Raw genomic sequence first — 22,909 nt, 5'->3', positions numbered from 1 at the left:
AACTTACGCCCTTCTCTTGGTCACATGATTATCTTCCTGGTGTTTCTAACCGCGCTGGGCTTCTCCGTGCTCCCACTCCCCCCCAGCCAGGGGCTCAACCTCCCCTCCAGGGCATGGTTTTGCCAGGCTGCGCAGGTGCCCTGCCGAGCGCCCTCGCGGCCTCTGCTCACGCAAGCACCTGGTTCGGTCTCTGCTGTTCTCTCCTTCCTTCCTCACAACCTTGAGCTCCAAATCCAGCCTTCACAAACCTCTCCCAGCTCCTGACAGCACACTCTCCTTGCTCTCACCATACTGGGCTGTGGTCCCAGGCTGCGAGTCTGTCTCTAGAACCAGAAGATGAGTTCTTTGAGGTCAGGGTTGGGTCTGATGTGCCAGCATCCCTCAGCAAGGCTCAGAAAATGTCGGGGGAGTGAGTGCAAAGTGAGGCCTCCTGAAAGGAGATGCCACCTTCATTCAGAATTTAGCATTGTGCTTGGAACCTAGTAGATGCTCAATAAGTATTAGCTGTAGCGATGTCAGTTGTTATTCTGGACCCATATGGCGATTTCTGCTTGAGCTAAACTCAAAGTGGGGCAGGGGTGTCATCTTTTTGGTGAGAACCGCAACTCCCCTCTCCAGTGGGGAAAAGCTCTGTTCCGACTGACCCCACCACCTGGGGAGGTGGTGTAGTCTGTGTGCTCAGCCCAGGACCTGCAAACTCATCCAGAATCTTCGAGGGACATTCAATTATATGGAAACTGTCCCAGGGAGCCTATTACTAATGAGAGTGGCTAATATTTGTGTCTGCCAGGCACCCTTTGGCATTATTGAATCAGACACCACCTCACAGGCACTGCTGTCAACCCATTCTACAGACCAGGTGACTGAGGGTCAGCAAGGGGAGTGACTGCCAGTAAGAGGCACTCGGGTCCTGGAGCCAGGCCAGGGCAGAACACCACGGTCCCTGCTCTCACCAGCCAAGAGCAATGAGCTCTTCTGGTGTCTCCCCAGTTCTCTGTAACCTTTTCACCAGAGAGGGGAGCAGGTAAGGCAGACGTGTGTCGGGTTCTGCCCCAATCACAGGGCTCTGTGGTCCAGAAGCTTACAAGACCCAGGAATGAGGCCAAACAGTGTTCATCCCTGGGCATCAGCTCTGTTTTGGCTGATTTGAAAAAAAAAAAAAAAAAAATCCTTGACCAGACATGAAAAATGGTTCAATTTAGAGAAATAAACAAGAATTTCTGTAGCGGGCACTGTGAGTGTCCCACCCAGACCCTCGGGATCCCGTTCCCTGCTTCCGTGTGGGTCACTGCTAAGGGCTGGCATCTGGGGATGTTTTCAGAGGGACACCCTGGGGCCTGGGGAACCCCTCTCTGCCCCACTCTCAGGCAGGAAGAGCCAGGAACATCTGAGAGCCTGCCTCTCCCGGGTGCAATCTGCATCCCAGAGCTTCCCACAGACTCCCTGCGGATCAGCCTGAGGCTGGGACTTGGCCTAAAACAGTCCCCCTCGCACTTCTCCTCCTCTGTCCTTTTCCCAGCTCCCTTCACTGTCTCCCCTGGGAGCAGAACTTTGATACATCCCTTCACACAAGTCCACGTCTCTGGAAGAGCCCCATTTAAGACAGTTTCTTTCTTGCAGCCCTTACCAGAGCTTTCATCATACCACGGTGGATGACATCCCAAGTGGGGGGAAAAGTATGCAGTATTTTGCAAACTCTTTTACCCCAATGTCACCCAATGCACCCCCTGCCTGTGCAAGTGTTTTCACTGGGCTCCCTGAATGCTGCCTAAATTAAAACAGAGAGGTTGATGGAATTGCTCAAAGCCACACAGCAGCTCCGAGGGATTGCTTCCTTCCCACTAAAGGCATCCAAGTGTTGGTGCTGAGGGCGATGGGGTGGTAGGGGGAAAGCAATGCAGCCCAAGAAAGCGAAAGAGCCTCGTTCCAAAGAATTGTAAAATTTATTGTATAAGTATTGCAGCTTTTCAGAATGTCATCATTGCCACTAATGATTATTGATACACAACAAGCGATTTCATCAGGCCTGTGGATTGGCATCCAAATACAGAGTCTTATGCAGCAGCAACGCGGGCGCCGCACCCAGCGTGCCACGGAGAGTTTACATACGTGTAACTTGAACAAAACTTGGGAAACAGGGCTGCGAAAGAGAGCGGTTCCAACGCCAAGGGAGCAACGTGAAAGCGTCACCATCAGCACAACCACCATGGAACCAGGCAGGCAAACGAGAACGCAGCAGGTCCTTCTGAGCTCTATAGTACAGCAGAATTTGAAGCGCAGTTTCCGGAAAACCAAACAAAACGAAACATTTTCTCTCCTTTGTCATCAGGATGTTTTATGGATCTGGAAGCTTGGTGTTGCATGTCGAAAAGAAAATTCTCTGAAAAGTACAATTCACAGAGCAGACAGACAAGGACTGGGAATGGTTCGGTCCTCGCCCTGCCCCCGTGTTTGCTAGCCGTGGGGAGGTGTCGCTCTCAGCTCCTGGCCAAAACACGGGGACGTGGACGGCTCTTAGGGCACTTTACTAAGTCCGCCTGTGTAGACCTGGGCTTGGCGGGGGAAGGAGTTTTCCTCCGGAGGAAATGTGATGATGGACAAGCAGGGGAACAATGAGAGGCTTCGAGGAAGCCAAGCTCTGCCACCTCCTCTGAGCCCAGCCTGGTCCCCCTCCAACCAGCCACTGCCAAGGGCCGCCCCCACCAACCAACTTTCTACTGAAGAAAGGGGGCCTCCCGAGGGATGCTCAAAGGCTTTTCGAAGGTAAGGACACGACAGCCAACACCTAGAGGAAGGAGTGTACCCTCAGGGCTCTGGGTCCAGCAGAGAAACCAAGAGCTTTGCAGAGACACACCCCATGGTTTTCTTGGGAGGTGCCCTGGCCTTGACGAGCTGCTCCACCATGGACTTCTGCAACCGTCATCCGCTAGGCAAGGAACGCAGGGACGATGCGGCGGCCTTGAGGCCTGGACTGCCACCCTGGGGCGTAATGGGGGCGTGGGGAGCATGCTCTGCCCTCAAGCCAGCTGAGGTCAGTAACCCCCTCACCTGCTTCCTTCTTCTACCTCGCTGCTCATATGGCAACGGCAGACCGCACCACCCAGCAATGAGACTCAAGGTTTGGTTCGAGGACCCCGGGAACACTTCGGCCTGGCTTTCGTCTGCTGCTACGCTACTCACACAAACAAGGTCCACGTCTAGGTTTGTGACTCAGGTGGGAGATAAACGAGTACTGACAAGAGGCTGGAGGGGCAGGAGGGGTGGCCTGACCCAAGGGAGGCACATCCAGGGTGGAGGGCGGTGGGCGGGACACGGCACGAGGCGATAGGGATGTTTTTAAAGAAGCAGTAGCCCTCTGTCCACCACGAGCGGGAAGGCCGGGCCCGGGTGAGCAGGGCGCTGTCCAGGAACGCCGCTGCCGGGGGACAAAAGGGGTCAACCACTTTCTCAGTAAGGCACTAGGGAGACGTTTCACATAAAGGAACGAACTTTTTTTTTTTTTTTTAAACTTTATCTATAAATGTGTCCCTGTACCTTTCAGGACAAACTCTATGGATGTCTCTGCATGAATGACCTTTTCAAAGGATCTTTGAGAGAGAAGCAAAGGTTAGGCAAAGGTTAGGCTGAAGACCCCACGGAGAGGCAGGTTTTATTGTCAAGGTACCAGAACTTCCTGCCAGGCTGGTGAGCGGACACTCAAGACACCTCGGTCATCTATTGGTCACCATGGTCTTAAAAGGTACGTATAGAAATAGAGTTCAAATGATCAGAACTTCAAAACTGTTCTCGAGTTTTTTTCAAGTAATAAAAAAGTTGTTTAAAATCAATACTTATTGCCTCTTATACCTTTCTCTTATGTTAACCGGCTAGTTGGCATTCTGCCGAAGATGAAAAGACACCTCCGTGGGATGCAAGGGGCAGGGTGGCCTGCTCTCCTGCTAAGGGCGTCACCCCATGGAGTATTAGCCCACCCTTGGTGGGAGGGAGGACTCCGACTCCACTCTCTCCCCGCCTTCTCTACTTGCACACACACACGCCACCAGCAAGGGGTCCCGCCGACATCTACTCAGTAAATCCCTGGTAAACAAGAGTTGTGTCTGATGAAGACGCTTATGAAAACACAGATACATAAACACATCAAAAACGATGGTTTCCACGGGGAAGGGAATGAAATGCGAAAGAGAGGAGAAGGGAAAGAATTCTGCTTCTACAACCTAAAGCTCGAGTTCGCGTTGGTTTGACTGTCTTTCTTGTTTTAACCCTTTTGCAGTGTCCTGGGAGAAACCTGGGCATGTCACTTTTTCATCTCTGGTCTTCTGGTTATGGGCCTGTTACGTGAGAATCAATACATAAAGACAGGGATGAGGTCACATTGCTAGTCCTTTGGGCCTTTCCTATATGCCAGTGGGCTGCACCCACCTCAGCCGGTAGAGCCTGGAGCCAGCTGAATCACCAAAGCATCCTGCACGCACGAGCCACCTAACCGCCTCTGGCGTGGCCCTGGCAAGGCAGGCAGGGGGCAGGGAGCACCTTAGCGAGCCCCTTCCTACAGGGACCTTCGTGGTTCAGAAAAGAGGAGAAAATACTAAGATTCCTTCAGTAACAGTTTATCTTCATTTTGGGAAGAGCAAAGCCCACCTCCTGGAACTTGGGGCCTCGAGTAACTTTCCTATTTTCTTTGCGATCCAAAGGCTGTCCTGGCCCAGAGGGGAAAAAATGCGTCTCCTTCGGGAGGGAATGTATAACGAGGTAATAACCTATCACTAGACAGAAGCTTCCACTCTGCAGGAAATCAGCCCCTCTGGGAGCCTCTCTCCAGACTCAGCGTGGAGCCCACCCTCTGCCTGACGTCCACCGTGAAATTCCAACATTTCTCCCTTAAAAGTCTCGACAGACGTTGATAGAAGTTTCCATCAAACAAGCACTGACATATTTATATTAAAAAATAGTGCAAAAGCTCAACATTTATATAAATAACTCTAAACCCCTGCTTTGTAGTTTTTTTTCTTTACAAGGTAATAACACACTTTCTGAGTTGGCACTCAAAAATGGCCATTTTTTTTTCTCTTCTAGTTCAGAAAACAACTTTTTTTTTTTTGTAATAGGCCTCTTCTAATACAAAAATACTCCTGCCCTCGCACATACAGTTTCTCTTATTTTATATATATTTATATTTATATAATATTGCAGATCTTTAAACAAAGGTTTTGTGCAAATATGTCTTTAAAGTTAAGTGAAATCATCATAAACAAACAAAAGAAAGTAAGCATTCACGCACGCAGCTCAACTAGAAACAGAAAAGACTAGTGTAGAATTTTTTTCCCTCTTTTGCCTTCAAGACACAGCTCAACAAAGAAACATGGTTTTTTTTGCAAGCTTTCTTAGCTTGTGCATTCAGACCAGACAGAACATGTAAATATTTATACACAGAGAGGTGGGGCGAGGATGGTCATGCGTCGCAGTTTCCTGTGTGTCGCCCCATCCTCCTCTCTCTTTTCTTTCAAGAAGTGCGGAGTGTTTTGCTGTTTTACCTACTGCGGCCCCGGCCCTGGCCCCCCGGGACTCCTAGAGGGGGTGTCCCTTCTGTCTATCCTTCTCTTTGCCCCAGGCCGCTGTGCTCTCCAGGGGGGCGATGTGTGCGGGGTGCAGCCGGGTCCCGTCCAGCAAGGAGGCCGGCCCGCTGCTCTGCTGGTGCTGGAAGGTGGAGGCCCCGGGGTAGTGGCCGATGACCTCGCTGTAGGTGGGGGGCGGCCCCTCCATGCGCCCACCGCCCCCGTAGCACGTGGCGCTGATGCCCGAGTTACTGCTGGGAGGGCAGGGGCCGCCCAGCATGGCACTGTCCATCAGGTCGCTGTCGAAGATGGTTCTGTTTGGGGGCGCGCGCACCGACTCCCGGTTCAGCTCCAGCTGCTGCTCGGGGTCCCGCAGCTGGAGCGTGCAGGGACCCTGGTAGGGCGGGGGCTCCTCCCCGTCCGACAGCGAGATGGTGGGCGGCAGGTCGATCTCGTGCTGCAGGTATGGGTAGGTGGGCTGGAAGCGGTGGAAGCGGTCCCGCTGGGCGAAGGCGGGCACGGCCAGGCGGTCGGTGGGCCGGGGCGGGGCGTAGACCTGCGGCTGGAGGGGAAGAGCAGAGTGAGGGTCCCCCAGCGGCAGGGCCCTTGTGACTCTGCTCTCTGGGGAAAGGGAGAGACGGCCGCCGGGTGGCGGGGGGAAGGAGCCAAGCCCAGGGTTCAGCCCCCTGATGACTGGCGAGCCCTGGTGTGTGAACATCGTCACACAGTTGGAAGAGGGCAGCCTTTGTCCTTCGGTGTCGCAGATACTGAGGGCTGTTCCCTGGGGGTGGGGAGCGTATGATGTCCCAGTAGGGACGATCCCAGCAACCAAGGAGGATTCTTCAGAGAAGGGAAGGTGTGGGCCTCCTGTAGCCACTCTACTGGCAGGGGAGGTGCCTCCGGTCCGGATTAGGGGAGATACTGGGCAGGGGGCCTTCGGCGTCCACTACAGCAGCCTTGCGGGGGCAGGCGGGTGGGGGGAGGGTAGTGGTGGAGGGGAGGGTAGTGGTGGAGGGGAAGTGGCGCTGGGTCTCACCTCCGGGATTCCACTGCCTGACACCGTGCTCTCCGAGGGCCAGAGGCATCCTTCCTGTATGGGGAGGAAGAGGACAGGGTCAGCGGGACGGGCAGAGGTGGGAGAGCAGAGGGGCGGCCTGGCGTGGACTCTGAGAGCCTCCACTCGGCATGAGATGCTGCACCCATCCCCCTCTTCAGCCCCACTGCAGTGACCCCAGCCCGGGCCTGGACGTTTCTCTCGGACATGACACAATCGCCTAGTCGCTGATCTCCCGGCTCCCGAGGCTGCCCCCCGAAAATGCATCCTCCGAACTCACACTTTCCAAAACATACATCTGATTCGTGGGTCCCTCCTTCTCAAAACCCTCCAGCAGGCTTCCGTGGGCCTTAGAACACATCCAAATGAACTGGTGAACCGGCTCCTAAGAAAGCCTAGGTACTTGCTGTGCGACCTCGGTCAAGTTACTGCATCTGAAAACGTGCATAACTGCAGTATCTGTCGAAGAACTGAAGGAGGCGAGCATGCAAAGCCCCTGGGGTGCACGCGACCCTCGGTGAGCCTAGGACAGTGCTGGGTGCCACCACCACTCTCCCTCCTGTCACGCTGGCCCGCAATTTAGTGCGTGGGAGTGCTGTGTACCACAGGGCCTTTGCACTGGCTGCCCCACTGCACAGCTGGCTCCTCGCTTTTCAATTCCAGCGCCCACCGCAGGCTTTCTCTAGCACCATTATCTAAAGGGCCTTCTCCCATTAAACATCCCGTCACCTGCTTATTTCCTTCAACGCGTCTGTCGTATCTGTAATCACCTTGTCCGTGTATTTACTTAGCACTTGCTATAGTCTGTCTTGCCCCCGTTATTGGGGGCCCAGTTTATAGATGAAGAAATACAGGAGAGTTAATCATGCAGTCAGGCAGCACCACTTCTGTTCCGGTGATACGCATGGATAGGCCCGGGCCTATGGGGAGGGATGCCTTCCTTCCTTCAACTTTATAATTTTGTTGAGATGTAACTGACATATAATCAACTGTACATATTCAAAGCATACAATTTGGTTGTTTCGGCATAGGTATATAGCAGGAGTCCATCACCACAATCAAGATAATGAACATATCTATCACCCCAGAGTTTTTTGGGGGACATGTTTTCTTGAGGGCTCCCTTGTAAGGTGATTCTCACCAGCAGTCTGGGGAGGAATTGCCTGGAGGGCTGTAATTTCCTACATGGCCACTAGGGGAGCTCTGTGTCTCTCAAAACTGTTCCATCAGGAAAGCACTTAACCCCACAAAGACTCACTGGGGTCTAGTTTATTCCAGGCGTGGGGATACAGCGGGCAGACATACACTATTACTGTTAAAATGGTCATCAAGGGCCATTCTGTTACTGATATTAGGAACGCCTTGGTGCCAGGCACTGTGCTACGCTCTTTAAAGCACTAATTCAACTCTTCTGACAAAACCTGCAAGGCTGAGGTCGGGTGGCTAAGCCGAGCTGGTCCAGCTGGTAGGGGGCAGTGCTGGGATCCAAACCTCACCCACCGCCTCCAGAATCATTCGGGCTCAAGCCGACCCTGGCAGGCTCTGTGGCCCCCAGTCGCGCCCCTGGCACAGTCCATGTGAGCACCAGGAAGCAGATGGGGGGACATCCACCTGCTCCCCATTCAAGTCGGGAGTCCTGGGGAGGGGTGCAAGCAGCCAAGGTCAGCTTGGATACATGTGACCCAGACGGGCCCCTGCCTAAAACCCCCCTAGGAGGCCCTCTGTTCGAGGTCCCCACAACGTCTTCCCACCACTGCCCACCCCCCAGCCCTCCGTCGAGCCCTAGCCCGGGGAATCTCCACCCACAGTGCTTAGGAAAATATACCAGTCACTGCTTGGGAGGCCCCGCCGTAGACCCCAGAATCACTTCCATCCTTGTCACCTGACTACCCCTAACTTGTGCACCTGGAGGTCACCTCCTCCTCCAGGGAGGCCTCCAGGACCCTCCCACCTGCCGGATGCCCCTCCCCAGGCTCCCACAGCATCTCAGCTCCTGTATCAGCCTGGCCCTGCTGTGAGGAACCCGCACTCCAGCTGGCTGCACTGCACCTGCCCACAGGCCTTGTCTTAACTCACCTTGTTCTCTAATTCAGTGAATGGCCCTGACGCCTTTCCAGGTGCCAGTGCCCACAGGGCTGTTCCTGGCAGCTCCTTCTCTCACCCCCACTCCACTCCCCGACACCTCCTTCTCTTTCTAAAAGCTTCCTTGGAGAGTTCGTCCAGCTGCCCATGGCTTCCCCATCTAGATCAGGGGTATGCAAACTGGCTCCATAAAGGGCCAGACGGTCCGTGACACCACCCAGAAGGCTGCTGCAGGGCAACTGCAGCCACGGAAGAGACCATGGGAATGAGACCAGAAACCTGATTCACAGAGTGGGCACCCAGCCCTGGTCTATCTAGACCTGGATGACTCCCGCCCTGCCTTCAGCTGCAGACGCCGAGCCACAGTCTGAACCCCTGCAGTATTTTCTAGCTTCTCTGGGAGCAGCATTAGGCGGGGAAGTGAGGTCCCAGGGCCACAGGGCTTTACCTGCACCTGAGCCCCACCCTCTGACAGATGAGGAAATGAACTCCCAGAGGTTCTCCCTGAAAAGGGGCCACGGCAGGACAGCCATGCCAGGGGCGGGCCCAGCCCCAAGCAGAGGGCGGCTGCTGCGTTTGGGTCTCTCTGGGAGGTCATGGGCGCCCGAGACTCCTCAGACACGCCCTGTCTGGCAGGGGCCCCAGGGGAGCCGCCACACGTACTTCAGGTCTAACAAGCCTCCATGTTTACCCAGCTGGGCATCCCCGGAGGCCCGTGCAGGTGGCTGGTAGAAGTCGGCTGGGGGCAGGGGGGCAGGGGGGACTTTCTTTTAACCTCAGATGTTCAGGAACCAGAGCCCGAATCCTGACCTTCATCTGGGCATGAAGTCCCAGTGCTGCCCACAGGGCTGTGCCCCCTATGGTGGCAAGGGTCCTTCACGCTGGAACCTCTGCCATCTCCCCAGCTCCCTCCGCTAACTTCACCCTCCCTGTGACCATGCAGGGTAAGAAGGAGAAAGCCTCGCTCCACCCATTTTACAGATGCACACACTGAGGCTCAGAGGGGGTAGGATGCCCCACCCTGGAGCACGGCTACCGGGCTGATGTCTTCTCATTTGTCCAAAGCTTGCCCCAGCATCCGAGGTGGGACAAAACGGGTCATGGGCTCTTCAAGCTGTCTCTTAGAAGCTGTGTGGCCCTAGGCAAATGTTCCCACCTCTCTGAGCCCCAGTTTCTCCTCTGTAAAATGTGGGAGGGATTACTGAGCGTGGATGTGGCAGTGCCGCTGGTGGCACTGTCACTCAGGCAACAGCGACAGCAAATAAACACGCAGGTAAGCCCTGCAGGAAGCTGCCAAGTGTCCTCCGGACACACCGGGCCTCGGATTTGGGGCACCCAGTGTTCCCGTTACAGGGACCAGAGCGGATGCTCCTTGCCCTGGCAACCTGGTGACATACTGAGGCCTGACGCAAGCGGAGATGCCCAAATTTGCTAGGGACAGGCCTGCCAGCCTGACTCAGCTCAGTCCCACAGAATCTGGGCACCAGCGCCGGCCCCAGGCGTCCCCCAGAGCCGGGAGGCCATGCCCGCTGCCGCTTCCCCCCAGCGCCCGGTGAACACGGGCTCAGAGATGTGCTCCCTGCACAGCCCCGGGGCCGCCCACGGGTCCCCCTCTCCATGTCATCTGCAGCCCGTCCCTCAGACAGCTACTCCTGTCCAGGTTGTTAAATTACACCTCACAGGCGTGGAGATGGAAACTGTTTAGTGCTGGACTCTGCACCGCCCCCTGGTCCATCTGCTGAGGAACACGGAGCGGCGGGCAGGGGTGGCACCGAAGGTGCAGGTGAATGAGGGGAACGTGGGTGCTCGGGTCCGGAGGAGGGCGAGGTCCCAAACCGCTGGGAGCTGCTCCATCTGCCCCAGTTTGTGGAGTTTTGTGGGGAGATTCCTGGGTTTCCAGAATGGCCAACAGGGCACACAATTCTAGTAACACATCAAACTGCAGTTTTGTAGGGACAGCAAGGACCGTGCCGCCTCTGTCGTTCTCACCCTTCTGCACTCACCCCCTCTGCACCCCACCCTTGTTTCTCCCTTCAGAGCTCGGCCTCAGGGGCTCACCTCGACTGTCCTGGGTAAACCAGCCACTCTGGGATTCCCAGTGACTCCTTTCAGCTTCCTTCGGAGCAACCGGCACTCCTGTCTGTCTACATCCAGCCCATCAGGCAGCAACCCCCTGCGACCTGCTCGAAGCTATCTCCCCCCAATGCCTGGGAGGGTTCTAGACACACAGAGGGTGCTCAGTAGATGTCTGTCCAATGGGTGGATGGATGGATGGATCTGGGGACCAAAGCCCCACCGCATGGACTGGTCCACGGGCTCCCTTCCATCTGGGTCACTGCCTATACCTAGAAGCCCTTCCCCTCCCCCCTCCCCCCAGACTGTCTCCCTGCCATCCGTTCCTGTGAGCACTGGACCCTGACACTGTGGGCACTTGATCAGCGGCGTCCGCGGGCCCCCCGGAAGCTCAGGGAGGGCAGACACTCACCGAGGACAGGGCGTCTTCCCTCCTCCTGCCCTGGCTGTGCCGGCCAATGAAGGAGCGAGCGGACAGTTTGTAATGGCTCAGCAGACACGTGATCACCACCACCATCACCATCACCACCACCACGATGATGGTGATCTCAACGAACTCCAGCTCCGCTGCAAGACCAAGGGGACACGTGAGACCAAGGGGACATGTGAGACCAAGGGGACACGTGAGACCTCGGGGCCCCGGTGCAGGCAGAGGCTCAGGGCATCTGAGCATCCACACACCCCCACACACATGCACACCTGATACACAAAACCCCCAGCACCCCTACACACCCACACACACCCCAACACAAACGAACACAGATAACACACCCACGTACAGACACATCTATCATACACACGAGACGCACAAAGACACACCACCCTCCACGGGACAGAGTGTGTGCCGGCCACCGCCGGGAAGAGGCCTCAGAAAACCCACATTCCGGGAGGCTGCAAACACTGAAGCTCTCATTTCTTCTCTTCGGGTTTGTTTTGTTTTTCCCCCAGAAGGCGGAAAAACCCTCAAGTGCTGGAAAAGGAAGGAGGTTATTTTGATCCTGCCGGAGTCGGGTGGTTTCTGCTGACTCGAGCGGGTCCGTGTCGGGCGGCGCGGCAGCTGGCCGTGCCCGGTGCCAGCAGAGTCCCCAGCAGCGGCGGGCGAGATGCCGGGGACCTGGGCAGGGACAGGGCGGCAGAGGGGGCGCAGCCGGCCTCCCCCAGCCTGAGGCCGCCCACGGACGATCCGGAAGGCCCCCCTCCCCCGCTAACAAGCAATTAGCGGAGGGCTCCCCAGGGCCACCGGTTCAAGCTCAGGGCCACTGACTCAGCTCTTCTTCCCCCCCGGGGAGACGCAAGGAAGCTGGGGGGCGGGGGCGGGCCGCAGGTGGGGACTGGAAGGCGGGCGGAGCGCGGCGGGCCGTGTCGCTCGTGGGTCGCTCAAGCGGGGCCCTGCCAAACCCGGCGAGGGCCAGCCCTCCTGCCGCCAGCCTCGGTGTCCCGCGGGAGATCGGTGCATCCCGGTGGGCGTCCCTGCTGGTACAGCCGCGGAAGCTCCTCCACACGCAGCCCGCCCGCACGTCCTCTCCGGCGCCCCGGCCACCCCTTCTCTCCCCCTGGGCTCTGCAGGACGCCCACCTTCCTCCACCACGTCAAGCCTTTGCCCAGCTGTGCCAATGTCTGCGTGAGGCCATCAGTGAGTCGGGTTAGTCTAACCCCCAGGGGACACGTGGCGATGTCTGGGGACACTAGTGGCTTGTCACAACTGGGGGCGCTCTTGGAACCGAGAGGGCGGGGCCAGGGTGCTGCTTAATATCCTACAGGGCACAGGGCACCCCGCGACAAAGAGGTTGCCGGGGCTGAGGACCTCTGTTCGGGGCTGAGCGTACACACGGGTACTTGGTATCATCCCGTCTTGCAGGTGAGGGGACCCAGGTTCAGGCCTAGTGACAGACTCGTGTAGCCCCAGGGCCCAGCGTTGCTGGCTCCCCCGCTCGACCACGCACTGGACGGCCGCCTCTGCACCCGGGAATTCGATCTGGAGCCTGGGCCCTGGCTCCGGCCCGTGTGGAGCTGCATCCCTCCCTCGCCTTGGGGGGCCCAGGAAGGAGGATGCAGTAGCCAGGGACTTTGGTGAGTCCTTCCCGGGCCCCAGAAGGCCGTGCCCCACCTAGCGGGGAATCGGACAAGCCTCAAACCCTCTGAGGGGTTCCTTCGCTTTCCTGCCAGGAGGACGGCAGGGCCTGGGTTGGGCAAAGGCCAGGTCTCTGGCATCAGCCCCGATCACTGTGGCCACACCTCTCGCCTCCCCAGACGGGCTGGTCCAGGGCCCATCCGCTAGGGCCCGGGATAAAGCTGCCCATTCAGGAGACACAGAGGCTGGCTTTGTGCAACACCCACGGCCCCCCTCAGAGAGGCCTGCACCCGCTCCCCCCAGGCCGTGCACTCTTCACCCCGCCGGGGACCTGGGGGGGGGCACCTCTCTGCCCCTCCCCCTGCCATCTCCAGGCGCCCTGCCCGCCCGGGCCTGCAGGAAGGGAGGTGTGCGCTGCCTCTGTCTCTGTCCCCGGCCCCGGCGGCCTGCAGGGCCCTGGCCAGACCTCTGCCCTCCTCCCGGTGTTGCCCAGCGGCCGAGGCAACAGGGCTGGTAGGGGAGCCGTGGATGAGGCCCCAGCAGGCTGAGCGGGTGTGAACAAACCTCACAGCTCTCCCGACCCCAAAAGGGCAGGAGGACCTGATTTCTGGGGGCCGGGGCCCAGAGTGAAGCGTCACCCCCAGGAAGGAGCCAAGGGTGCCGAAAGCGCCAATGTGACCACCCTGGTCCCTGGGCCACAGCCTTGTGCACATCCACCTGGGAGAAGAGAGGGGGAAACGCTCAGAAAAAGAGAAACCACGAATCATTTCTAGGCTCTATTCTGGAAGCCAAAGGCCTGGGGTCTTGGCCAGAGGAGGAGGGAGACTCCTGCGGGCTCCCGAGACCCCTCGGCAGGTCCCCAAGGGGACCCCCAGGCTGGCTCTGGGACCCTGACTCGCTGAATCCATCCCAACTTCCCTGTGTGGAGGAGGTGGTGCGAGGGTGACATGCCCGGCACGCGGGGAGCACTCCCTCAAGGTGACCACGGATAGTGGGGGGCTCTGCAGCACTCCAGCCATGGCAAAACAAGGACGGCCCAAACCCGTAAACCTGAATAGAGAGGGTCGAGCAGGACCGAGCTGGGTATTCCGGGCCGTGCAGACACAGACTTGGGGGGGGGGCACTGAGGGGTGCAGGAGAGGTCCCCCCGGTTGGCAGGTGATTCACCTCAACCCATGAGGCAGAGAACACCCTGGGCTGGGTGTTTTGACCTTGGCCATGGGGTGAGGGGACTCTGGTCCCGCCGACAACACCACAGTGAACTTTCACTCTCAGGGTGCTCCTTCCGGGAGACACTGCCTCGGGTGACAGGAATCCACCTCTCCGGGAAGTGCATTGGAAAGGACCTGCTGGGAACGGTGGCAAACTGGGGACCTGAGGACACTTGCATGCACAGTCCCCTGCCCCCACTCAAAGGAACAGAGCTGCAGGCAGCCACCCTCACTACACAGGCTGTGCTGTCCACTTGGCCCCAAGCTCCACCTGGGCCCCCATTCTGCTTGACAGCATCTGCCTGGCCCCTGTGGGCAGCCTGGGTTTCAGCATTCGTACCCAACTCCTCCATCCTGCTCCTACAGCAGGCATCACTAATCGAGCAGGAGCTCCTCCTCACCAGGTCCACAGGGCACTCTAGACAGGCACTGCTAATTGAAAGCCCAGCGGGCCAAACAGGACAGCCCCCAGGCAGGCTGGCCCAGTGCGGCCACACCTCCCCATCTCCCCAGAACTGCCTGGGCCTTAACGTCGGCAACACATTCTAGAGTTCTGAAAGTACCGAGCAGGCCAAAGCCTGCAGGACGGGCAGCTTCGGGAGTTCCAGCCAAGAGAGGAGCCCCCAAGATGTGGAGCCACACCGATCCTGCTGGACATGCGGCCAAGTGCCCAGCACGGTGGTGGAAAGCGTGGGTCCAACCACTGCCCCCCACTCAGCTCAAGTCTCCTGTGACCATGGGACTCACAGCAAAGCCTGGTCACAGACAAAGGGAGACTAGAGCAAGAGGAGATGGCGGGCTGGTCCACAGCCCAAGCTCCCGGTTGCCATGGCGACTACTCACTGGGACGACAGTCAGGATGCTAATGTGTACGACACACGCACGGCCCTGCTTGGAGCCCGCCTCCCCCAAGTCTGTGAGGTGCCAGCCATCACCACTGCCATTTTGCAGATGGGCAAACCGAGGCATAGGGAGAAATTGCTCTAGATCAAAGGGCAGGGCCGGTCCCTCAGGGAGCGAGAAGGGGAAACTCTGCTAAATTCTCCCAGCGTTCCCAAAGCACCTGTTAGTTTCCCCTTCCCACACTGGGAATACCTCTGAGGATGCCCAGTCCTGTCTTCCTGCATCTGCCAGCTACTAGCTGTGTGACCCTGGGCATATGCACCCCTGTGAGGTCCCGGGGGGATGAAATAATAGATGTCAAGAGCTCAGGATGGGGCAGAAAACAGCACGTGATCCTGTCACAATTCCCAACATGCCTTTGGGGACAACAGGCACCCCTCACCCAGGCCGATGCCCTGGAAACGCTGAGCACGCCTCACGGGCCTCTGCCCCAGGGTCAGTCCAGAAAGATCACCCAGGGTGGCGGCTGGACTTCTGGGCACTGGTCTCTGCTCCAAGGACCTGCGCCGAGGACAGGAGCCTTTGGGGAGGAAACATCACATTTCCCTCATTCTGTTCTGGGCGTCAAGTCCGCGCGCTGTTGGGGGGTGGGGGTGGGGGAGAGGTCCTGCCATTTTTCTTCATAATCTCCCCCTTGGGGTGGGTGATGGATGCGGCAGGCTCTTGGAGGTGGCCAAGCCCATCTTCCACATGCAAAGTAAGGTCATTCTAATTTGAGTGTCTTCTTTCCTCGTGAATAATTTCAAATTAACAGGTTCGTCTGCCTCATTGGAGCGGCCTGACCCTCCTTTTGTCTTCTCCTCCAGAGACAGACGCAGTCACGTCGAGACGTGTGCACGGGCATCTCTGATCCTCTCCCAGCCCCTGCGACACTAGTGAGAGAGGCAGCATTGCCGAGAGCCCCCTCAAGGCCAGGCACAGCCCGAATACCTACGGGCATCATCTTACTGAACCCTCACCAGCATTCTGTGAAGGAGATTCTAACATGACCCCCGCCATCAACTTTACAGATGGGGAAACTGAGGCTGGGAGAGGGGAGGTGACTGGTCAGAGGCCACACAGCCCAAGAGAGCCCAGACCCCCAAGCCCATACTTTCAGGGCCAGGTTAGGCTGATGCCCCACACCCAGCGGTCCTGAGTGCCATGGCCCCAGAATGTCGGGAACAGTGTGGGTTCAAGCCAGGCACCTGTGTGGAGTGGGCCTGGTCGCCAGGCCGGATCAGGACTGCTGGAGCATCACTTGTCATGTGTCCTCGAAGCCAGTATCGTGGCCAGCAGTAACCACCTCCCCACCAGCATGGAGGAGAGTCACAGGATGGTTAGAAGGACCTCGTGCCAGGCACTCAGGGCGGCTCTGGGCACCTCCCACGAAACTGCATAAAGATACAGCTGCGTTCTCCTCTGCTGCTACCTGAGTGCCAAGCACCTGCCCAGGACAGGCCCTTCCCTCTTCATTCCCACAAACCCCCAAGGGGCAGCATCGTCGGTCAGACCAAGAGTCAGAGAACAGTCCTGACTCCGAGGCTTCCTCCTCCGGCACCTGGGGGAGCCAGGACGCGCTCTTAGAATGAGATTTTTAAAATAAAATTAAACTGAATAAAAACTCAAGTCAGGCTTTGAAAGGAAGCCAACTGTATCAAAATAGTCCTCAAACTCTCAACCAGACTTGTGACATAGGAAGAATATACAGGATCACACGTGTGACCCGGGGATACTATCACATTAAATATAACCCGGCAGGTTTCGATGCGATAGGCAGCCTGTGGTTTCCACTGGCGACCACATCGCAGGTGCTGCTGATGCCCTGTGGTTTGGTGTCCATGTTCCTGTTCGGGCTGGTTAAGGTAAAGATGCAGTTCTTTTGCATCCAAGCTGACGGTCCCCTGTTCTTGGTGATGGAGCCACAACGTGAACCAAACGCAGGAGCCTTGGTTCAAACCCCTGTCCGGCCACTTCCCAGCTGTAAGTGGGGCTGGTGGAGAATTCACCATGTGATGTGGGCACGACTGTCACTGGGTTCCCAGTTAATAATCGGGGCGGCAGCCCGGTGCTGGAGCTCTTTTCTCCTTCCTTGGCTGGAGAGCTGGGCCAGAGTCCACCCAACTCCTGCCAGCCCACGGGAGGTCTCCAGACCAGACGGCTCTCCCCCCTCCCCCGCCGCCTGCCCCCATCGCGTCTGCTCCGGGCGGCGGGGCAGCCAGCGTGCTTCCTGGTTAACAAGCAGCCCGTGCAGGCAGCCCTGTCTGGCCTCCCGGCCGTACGCCGAGGAATTAGGAATTGGCACTGTCTGAAATTTATGAAAATCTAATCTCGTTAGGCCTGCCTGGATGCGACGGGCCGGGGCAGGGCTCATTGTCATTCAGAGGAGCCCTAGCCTGCCTGGGGTTCCTGCCACATCATTTGCGGCCCCTCCTCCACCACTGCATTTGAATAAGAACCCAGCTCCTTCCCCCCCTGGAATTTCAAATAAAATTGAACCAGACGTCAAAGGAATAACTTTCTGATCGCTCCTGGTGCCGTTTCAAACACCCCTGACGCACCTTTATGTCTTAGGGTAAGACCATCTGTAAGTAAAAAATGGATCTTTCTCTTAAGGTTTGGGAGGTGGGCAGCAAATCTAGGCCAGTTTTCTCTTTTTTAAAGACAGACCACACCGCTTACCCAGCACCTACTCTGTGCCAAGCACACGGGCGGGCTCTGGGCACCCGATACCGGAACACATAACCGTGAGATACTATCTGCTGTTGTCTGGTGTTGCGGGTTAGGGGCAAACAAGTTCTAGGCTGGCTGGGGCGGGGGGACCCGGCCTTGCACAGGGGCCTGGGGCTCCCCGCATTGCTGCTCATGGAAGAATTTAGGGTACAGACTCAGAACACGAGGTCTGCCCCCAAGATTCCTGGGTCCGCATCCCAACTTTACCACTTACCACTGTGACCTTCAGTATATCACTAGTGTCCTCATCTGGTGGTGGTGGGGGAGAGGGATCACCCAGTCCCCACTTCACGTGGCTGTGGTGAGAACTGCGTGAGTTAATCGGAGCCACAGACTCGGGATGACAGCACCTCTGCGGGAGGACCACCCGGGAAGCCTCATTACGGGGGACCAAGAACTGCAGGCCCTGGGCCACACCTATCCCCTGCCCCTAGCAGACCTGAGCTGTGGAATCCACAGTAGCTGGAGAAGGCGCATCAAAGTGGGCCCCTCTGCCAGTGCGGTACCTGATGGACGGTGCAAGCTGGGGGCATCTCCGCAGAGCAAAATTACAATCTCTCAGAACTTCCAAGAGAGAACCTTTGAGCAAGCAAATCACTTCCTGGGTATTTATCTCCACGTGCATTTCTCCTGGGACTCTCTCCCTTTCGCTCTCTGCTCTAATAAGAGTTCTGTTCTGTGTTCTGTAAAAGGTCCCAGCACAGCCCACCTGAGGGCCTTTGCATGTGCCTCTCCCTCTGCCTGGAATGATCTTTCCCCACATCCATGTGCTCGCTCCCTCCTTGCCTTCTGGTCTCTGTTCCAATATCACTTCCTCAGGAAGCATCCCTGAGCATCCTGTCTGAACCAGTGCCTGCCCCAGTCCCCAGGACCTCGTGTCCCATGCCGGCTTCACTCTTCTCTGCAGCTCTAATCAGAGGCCACATGCGGCCTGTCTAACCGCTTATTTCCTGCCTCTCCCTCCTCGAATTCCAGTGTCCAGTGACCCTGTGAGCATTCTGTGTCCCCAGCACCTTTCCCAGAGCCGACGCACAATAAATGTGTGGAATAAAGGATCGCAGTGCTCTCAGGTAAACAGAGGCGGGTCAGGAAGGCCCACTGCAGGTTTGCACGAGAAGGGAGAATCACTGGGAATCACTTAAACATCCCTCCAAGGGGTCGACGCAACCAGGAAGGCACGGCCAGCAGATCTGTGGGCACTGACACGAAAAGATGCCCCATGAGAAAGAGGAGAAGCCACCAGATAGGATGAGCCCATCTTTGTTTACAAAAGCACAAACGTGTGTATTTTAAAACAAAAGCGAATCTTGCGATAAATACATATGCCCATGACTACATGCGTCTACACGGACCAGGGGACAGGTGTGGTTACCCTGGTGGGTGCCCGAGAGGGGACGGCCCCTTCCTTGTAACGCACACTCCTGCACACTCAGCACTGTTGAGCATGTGTAATTACATTCGTAATAAAAGAGAAAAAGATGTAAGAAGCATCTGTCAGTATCCAAACAGGCAGCCGCTCCCCGTAATGGGGCTTCCCAGGTGTCTCCTGGCAGAAGTGCTGTCATCCTGGGTCTGGCAGCAGGTCTGGGTCAAGCCTCTCAGCCTGGGATTGAGGGCAGTGGAGCCCAGGCATCGGGTAGCCTCTGACTGTTACTGGGAGAGTAGGTGCTGCACTGAGATTGCCCTTGGTGGGGCAGGGAAGGGCCTGATGGCCCCTCCAGGTGGCTCTGGCTGAGGAGCCCAAGGTGATACCCAGGTGCCAGGTGGTCATCTAGTCCCCGGGCCTGGCCTCCCCTCGCCTGGAGAGGGGAGATGCACGTGGATGAATGCGCAGCTTGCCCTGTGAGACTGTGGCTCCCTGTCTCTCCCCAACACTGGCTGGACTGACGGCCTCTCCAGGGATGAAAGTGTGTGGTGTTGTAGAGCGAATGGGACGACAGGGGATGGTCCACGCTCCCGCCTGAGCCACACCCTCTGCCCGACCACTTCCAGCCTTTCCTCGCCCAGCTGACCCTTTCCCCCACTTCCCTCTCCCCACCTGGATTGCACCTGTGCACACGTGCATGCATGAACATGCACACACACACACACACACACGCACCTCCCTGCTGGGCTTGCCCCCCACGCCCCCCGCCCCGAGCTCCCAAGCATGTGGGCATCAGTCTCTCAACTCTTACACTCATCTCCTCTGGTCTAGAGCATCACGGGATGGGAGAACCGGATGCAGCTCTACAGCCCCTCACAGCTGCAGCCTAACAGAGAAGGTCCACTCTAGTCTCTCCCAGTGGCGGTGGAAGCATCCGGAAGCCCAGGGGACCCTACAGTCAAGGTTCATTAATTAGACAATAAATACAGGGCCAGGTTTAAAGGGTGTTGATGGTAAATCATTAGCCCCACATATCCTGCTTATGTGTGTGTCTCCTTTTAACTAGTAAGACACCTTGTCCTGGTTACAGGCGAACTGCCTTCTTGTACCCGAGTGGCAGAAGCATGCGGAGCCTCACTCATTTCTGGGGCTTCACCCCACACATCCCAAAGTCACCTTTTGGGAGGTGGCCTGGGAAGGGGCTGTAGCTGGGCGATGGGTGAGCCCCGGGTCTCAAAGTGCGTGTGGGAACGGGGTGGTGAAATCAACTCCAGGGAGAGCAGAAGGCCTGTATAATCATTTTAGAACCTCATGATTAAATGCTCCTTCAATAAGAAGAGACAAAGCAGTGCCTTTTACCTTTCTTGCTATTATCCAAATGGAAAGAACTAATGGGACTTGCTTTTTTCTGTTGTCACTGATATCGAACGTCTTTAAACACTCACTGTCAGCAAAATAGCAATCACCGTTCGCGAGTTATCGGCAGGATGGAGTGAAGCTGCGGAGAGAGAGCCGTTTCTGTCAATGGACAAGGAGGTGCAGTGGAAAGTTATTTGAAATAAATGAAATGCGTTTTGCTAATTGAGGGGAGGAGGCGTGGGTGAGTGAGCTGTCCGTGGTGGCAGTGTCAATGGCCATAATCACTTCAGAGGGCACCATGGCAGTGCCTACCAAAATCTGAAATACATACTACCTTTCCACCCAGCAATCTTAACTTCCAGGATGGTATCCAACAGAAAAATGCGCAGAAGGACCTGAGAGCATATACGTATAAGGACACCGCTGCAGGGTTTTTGGTGAACGTGAACAACCAGAGACCATCCAATCCCACTAGACAAACACTGGTGTGTGTATAAATATATAAATACATATATATCTCACTATCGAATACAATGGGGCCACTAGAAAGATACATAAATCTATAGTGGGGTTTCCCAACCTTGATACTACTGACGTTTTGAGCTGGATAATTCTCTGTGGTGTGGTCTGTGCATTGTAGGATATTTAGCCACATCCGTGGCCTCTACCCACTAGATACCAGTAGCACCGTCACTGCCAAGTTGTGACAACCAAAACGTCTGCAGACACAGCCCAATGTCCCCTGGGTCGGGGGGCAGAATCACCCCTGGCTGAGAACGGCTGATCTATAGGTCAGATGGTGGCTGGCTGTTTGCAATTACTGCTGAGCAGAAATAATGAAGCTGGAACAGTATATATAACACGGACCCATTCTTATAGCAAAAATGAGGATAAAAATCAAATTGTTCGCGATGGCTACTTCTGAAAGAGGGAGTCTATCCTTTCTACTTTTTGTATGCCTATATTGCTTGTATCTTTACAACAAGCATTTAATTTAATCAGTCTTAATTAACATACGAAAGAGACTCAGGCGCGTGTGTGCCTGTGTGTGTGTGTGTGTGTGAGTTTCAGCATGCGGTGACAACGCGACGCAAGCTTGCCCTCACCACTCAGGAGTCACCGTGTGCTCCTTGGAAACCAGCAGATGTTTCTCTCAATTACCAATTTTCAAGGGCCTGGTGTTTCCCAACATGAGCTCCGAGGGGCTTGGAGGGCAGCGCCAGGAGAGGGGAAGTGAATGCGGCTCCGTTTCCAAGCCTCTCGGACAAAGAGCTCAGCTCTGAATCAGCCCACAATGCGGCCGGTATTGAGCCGCTTCTCAATAGCTCCTCCATCAACCCGACCCCGTGCTGGAGGCTTCGGGGTCGGCGAGGTCCGCTCCGTCAGGAGGGAGCTCAGCGCTGGCCGTGGGTGCCCCTTCCTTTAGGACCAGGAAGGGCCCAGCCATTCTGGGCCTCCACCAGGGCAGCGGCAGGAGATGCGGTGATGGCCAAGGTCAGACGTCAGGAGAGGCTGGAGAAGCTATAAGAGCAGGACAGGCTCCCCTGCACCCTCGGGCTCCCAGGAACTGAATTTGATTCAGCAGACACCTAGAGTGGCATCAGCAGGAGCCCTGGAGCTGGCCTGCCTAGATCCAAACCCCAGCTCTACCTATGGCCAAACATGTGACCTGAGGACGTATTTCATCTTCTGTGCCTCAGTTTCCTCATCTAGAGAAGCAGGGCACCAGGAGCATCCAGCCTAAGCCATGCAGGTGAATGGGGTGGCTGAATCTGTATCCAGTGCCCGGAGCATGTTAAGTGGCCCATAAACATCAGTCGTCATTCACGAGGGCTACTTGCTCGGCTCTCCTACTTTCATTGCTAATTGCCTCCTGATTGCCTACAAAACCCTCTCAGCCAACAGCATCCCTGCTGCCCTATGAGCAGAATCTCCGCTTCCCTTCTGCTGGGCCTTTGCCCAGGGTGGTCCACCTTCCTGGGATGCCCCCTCTCCTCCTCCTAATCCGGCTTCTGAGCCCAGTTCCAACTACCCCAGCCCCCGCGGTCCCTTCCTTCTCTGGCTTTCTCTGGCAGTTTTAAGCTCTCCCATATCACTGGTGGCTAATTTTGTAAATAGCAACCAGGACATCCGCTATGACTTCCTGCAGCTCCCTCACAGCCAGCATAAGACTGGCAAGCAGGAGCCTTTCTGCCCAGTCTTGGTGGGGGGGCACACTCCTCTTCAACCCTCAAAGCCCACCTGTGGTTGTCCCAGAGCAACTTTTACATCCTATTATGGTGCCAGGCCCAGGCCATTGCCCTGTGGGATTCCCAGCTCCAAGGAAGAGGAAATCCCCTTTTCTGGTCTCTCGCTGGTGTCTGGCCCACCACGGTGCTCAGGCAGCAAAGAAACTTGTATTGGTCAATACATAGCCAAAAAGCAAGGAGACTGGAACCTCCAGAGCAGTGCAGAGGCTTGAGGTGTAGACCTGGATGTACGAGGCTCATAGCAAACCCTATAGTGATAGCTACTATGGGGGCTGGT

General features: G+C 56.5%; 1 protein-coding gene across 2 annotated transcripts in view; it reads right to left on the bottom strand.

Moving 5' to 3' along the window:
- Positions 1-1,924: 1,924 nt before the first annotated feature.
- Positions 1,925-22,909, bottom strand: part of PMEPA1 (prostate transmembrane protein, androgen induced 1) — a 58,999-nt gene continuing 38,014 nt past the window's right edge. For both annotated transcript variants that reach the window (XM_082643887.1, XM_082643886.1), the window contains exons 2-4: positions 11,174-11,328; positions 6,589-6,642; positions 1,925-6,114 (exon numbers count right to left, since the gene is read on the bottom strand). In XM_082643887.1, the coding sequence (XP_082500013.1) occupies positions 5,566-6,114; positions 6,589-6,642; positions 11,174-11,284 (714 nt within the window). In that variant the 5' untranslated portion in view covers positions 11,285-11,328 and the 3' untranslated portion in view covers positions 1,925-5,565. The remainder of the gene's footprint in view (positions 6,115-6,588; positions 6,643-11,173; positions 11,329-22,909) is intronic.

The sequence above is a fragment of the Mesoplodon mirus genome, assembly GCF_964341445.2.
Source record: "Mesoplodon mirus genome assembly, chromosome: 15".
In the NCBI taxonomy this organism is placed as follows: Eukaryota; Metazoa; Chordata; class Mammalia; order Artiodactyla; family Ziphiidae; genus Mesoplodon; species Mesoplodon mirus.
Note: the sequence above shows the minus strand (reverse complement) of the source record. Positions and strands in the feature narration are given on the sequence as shown.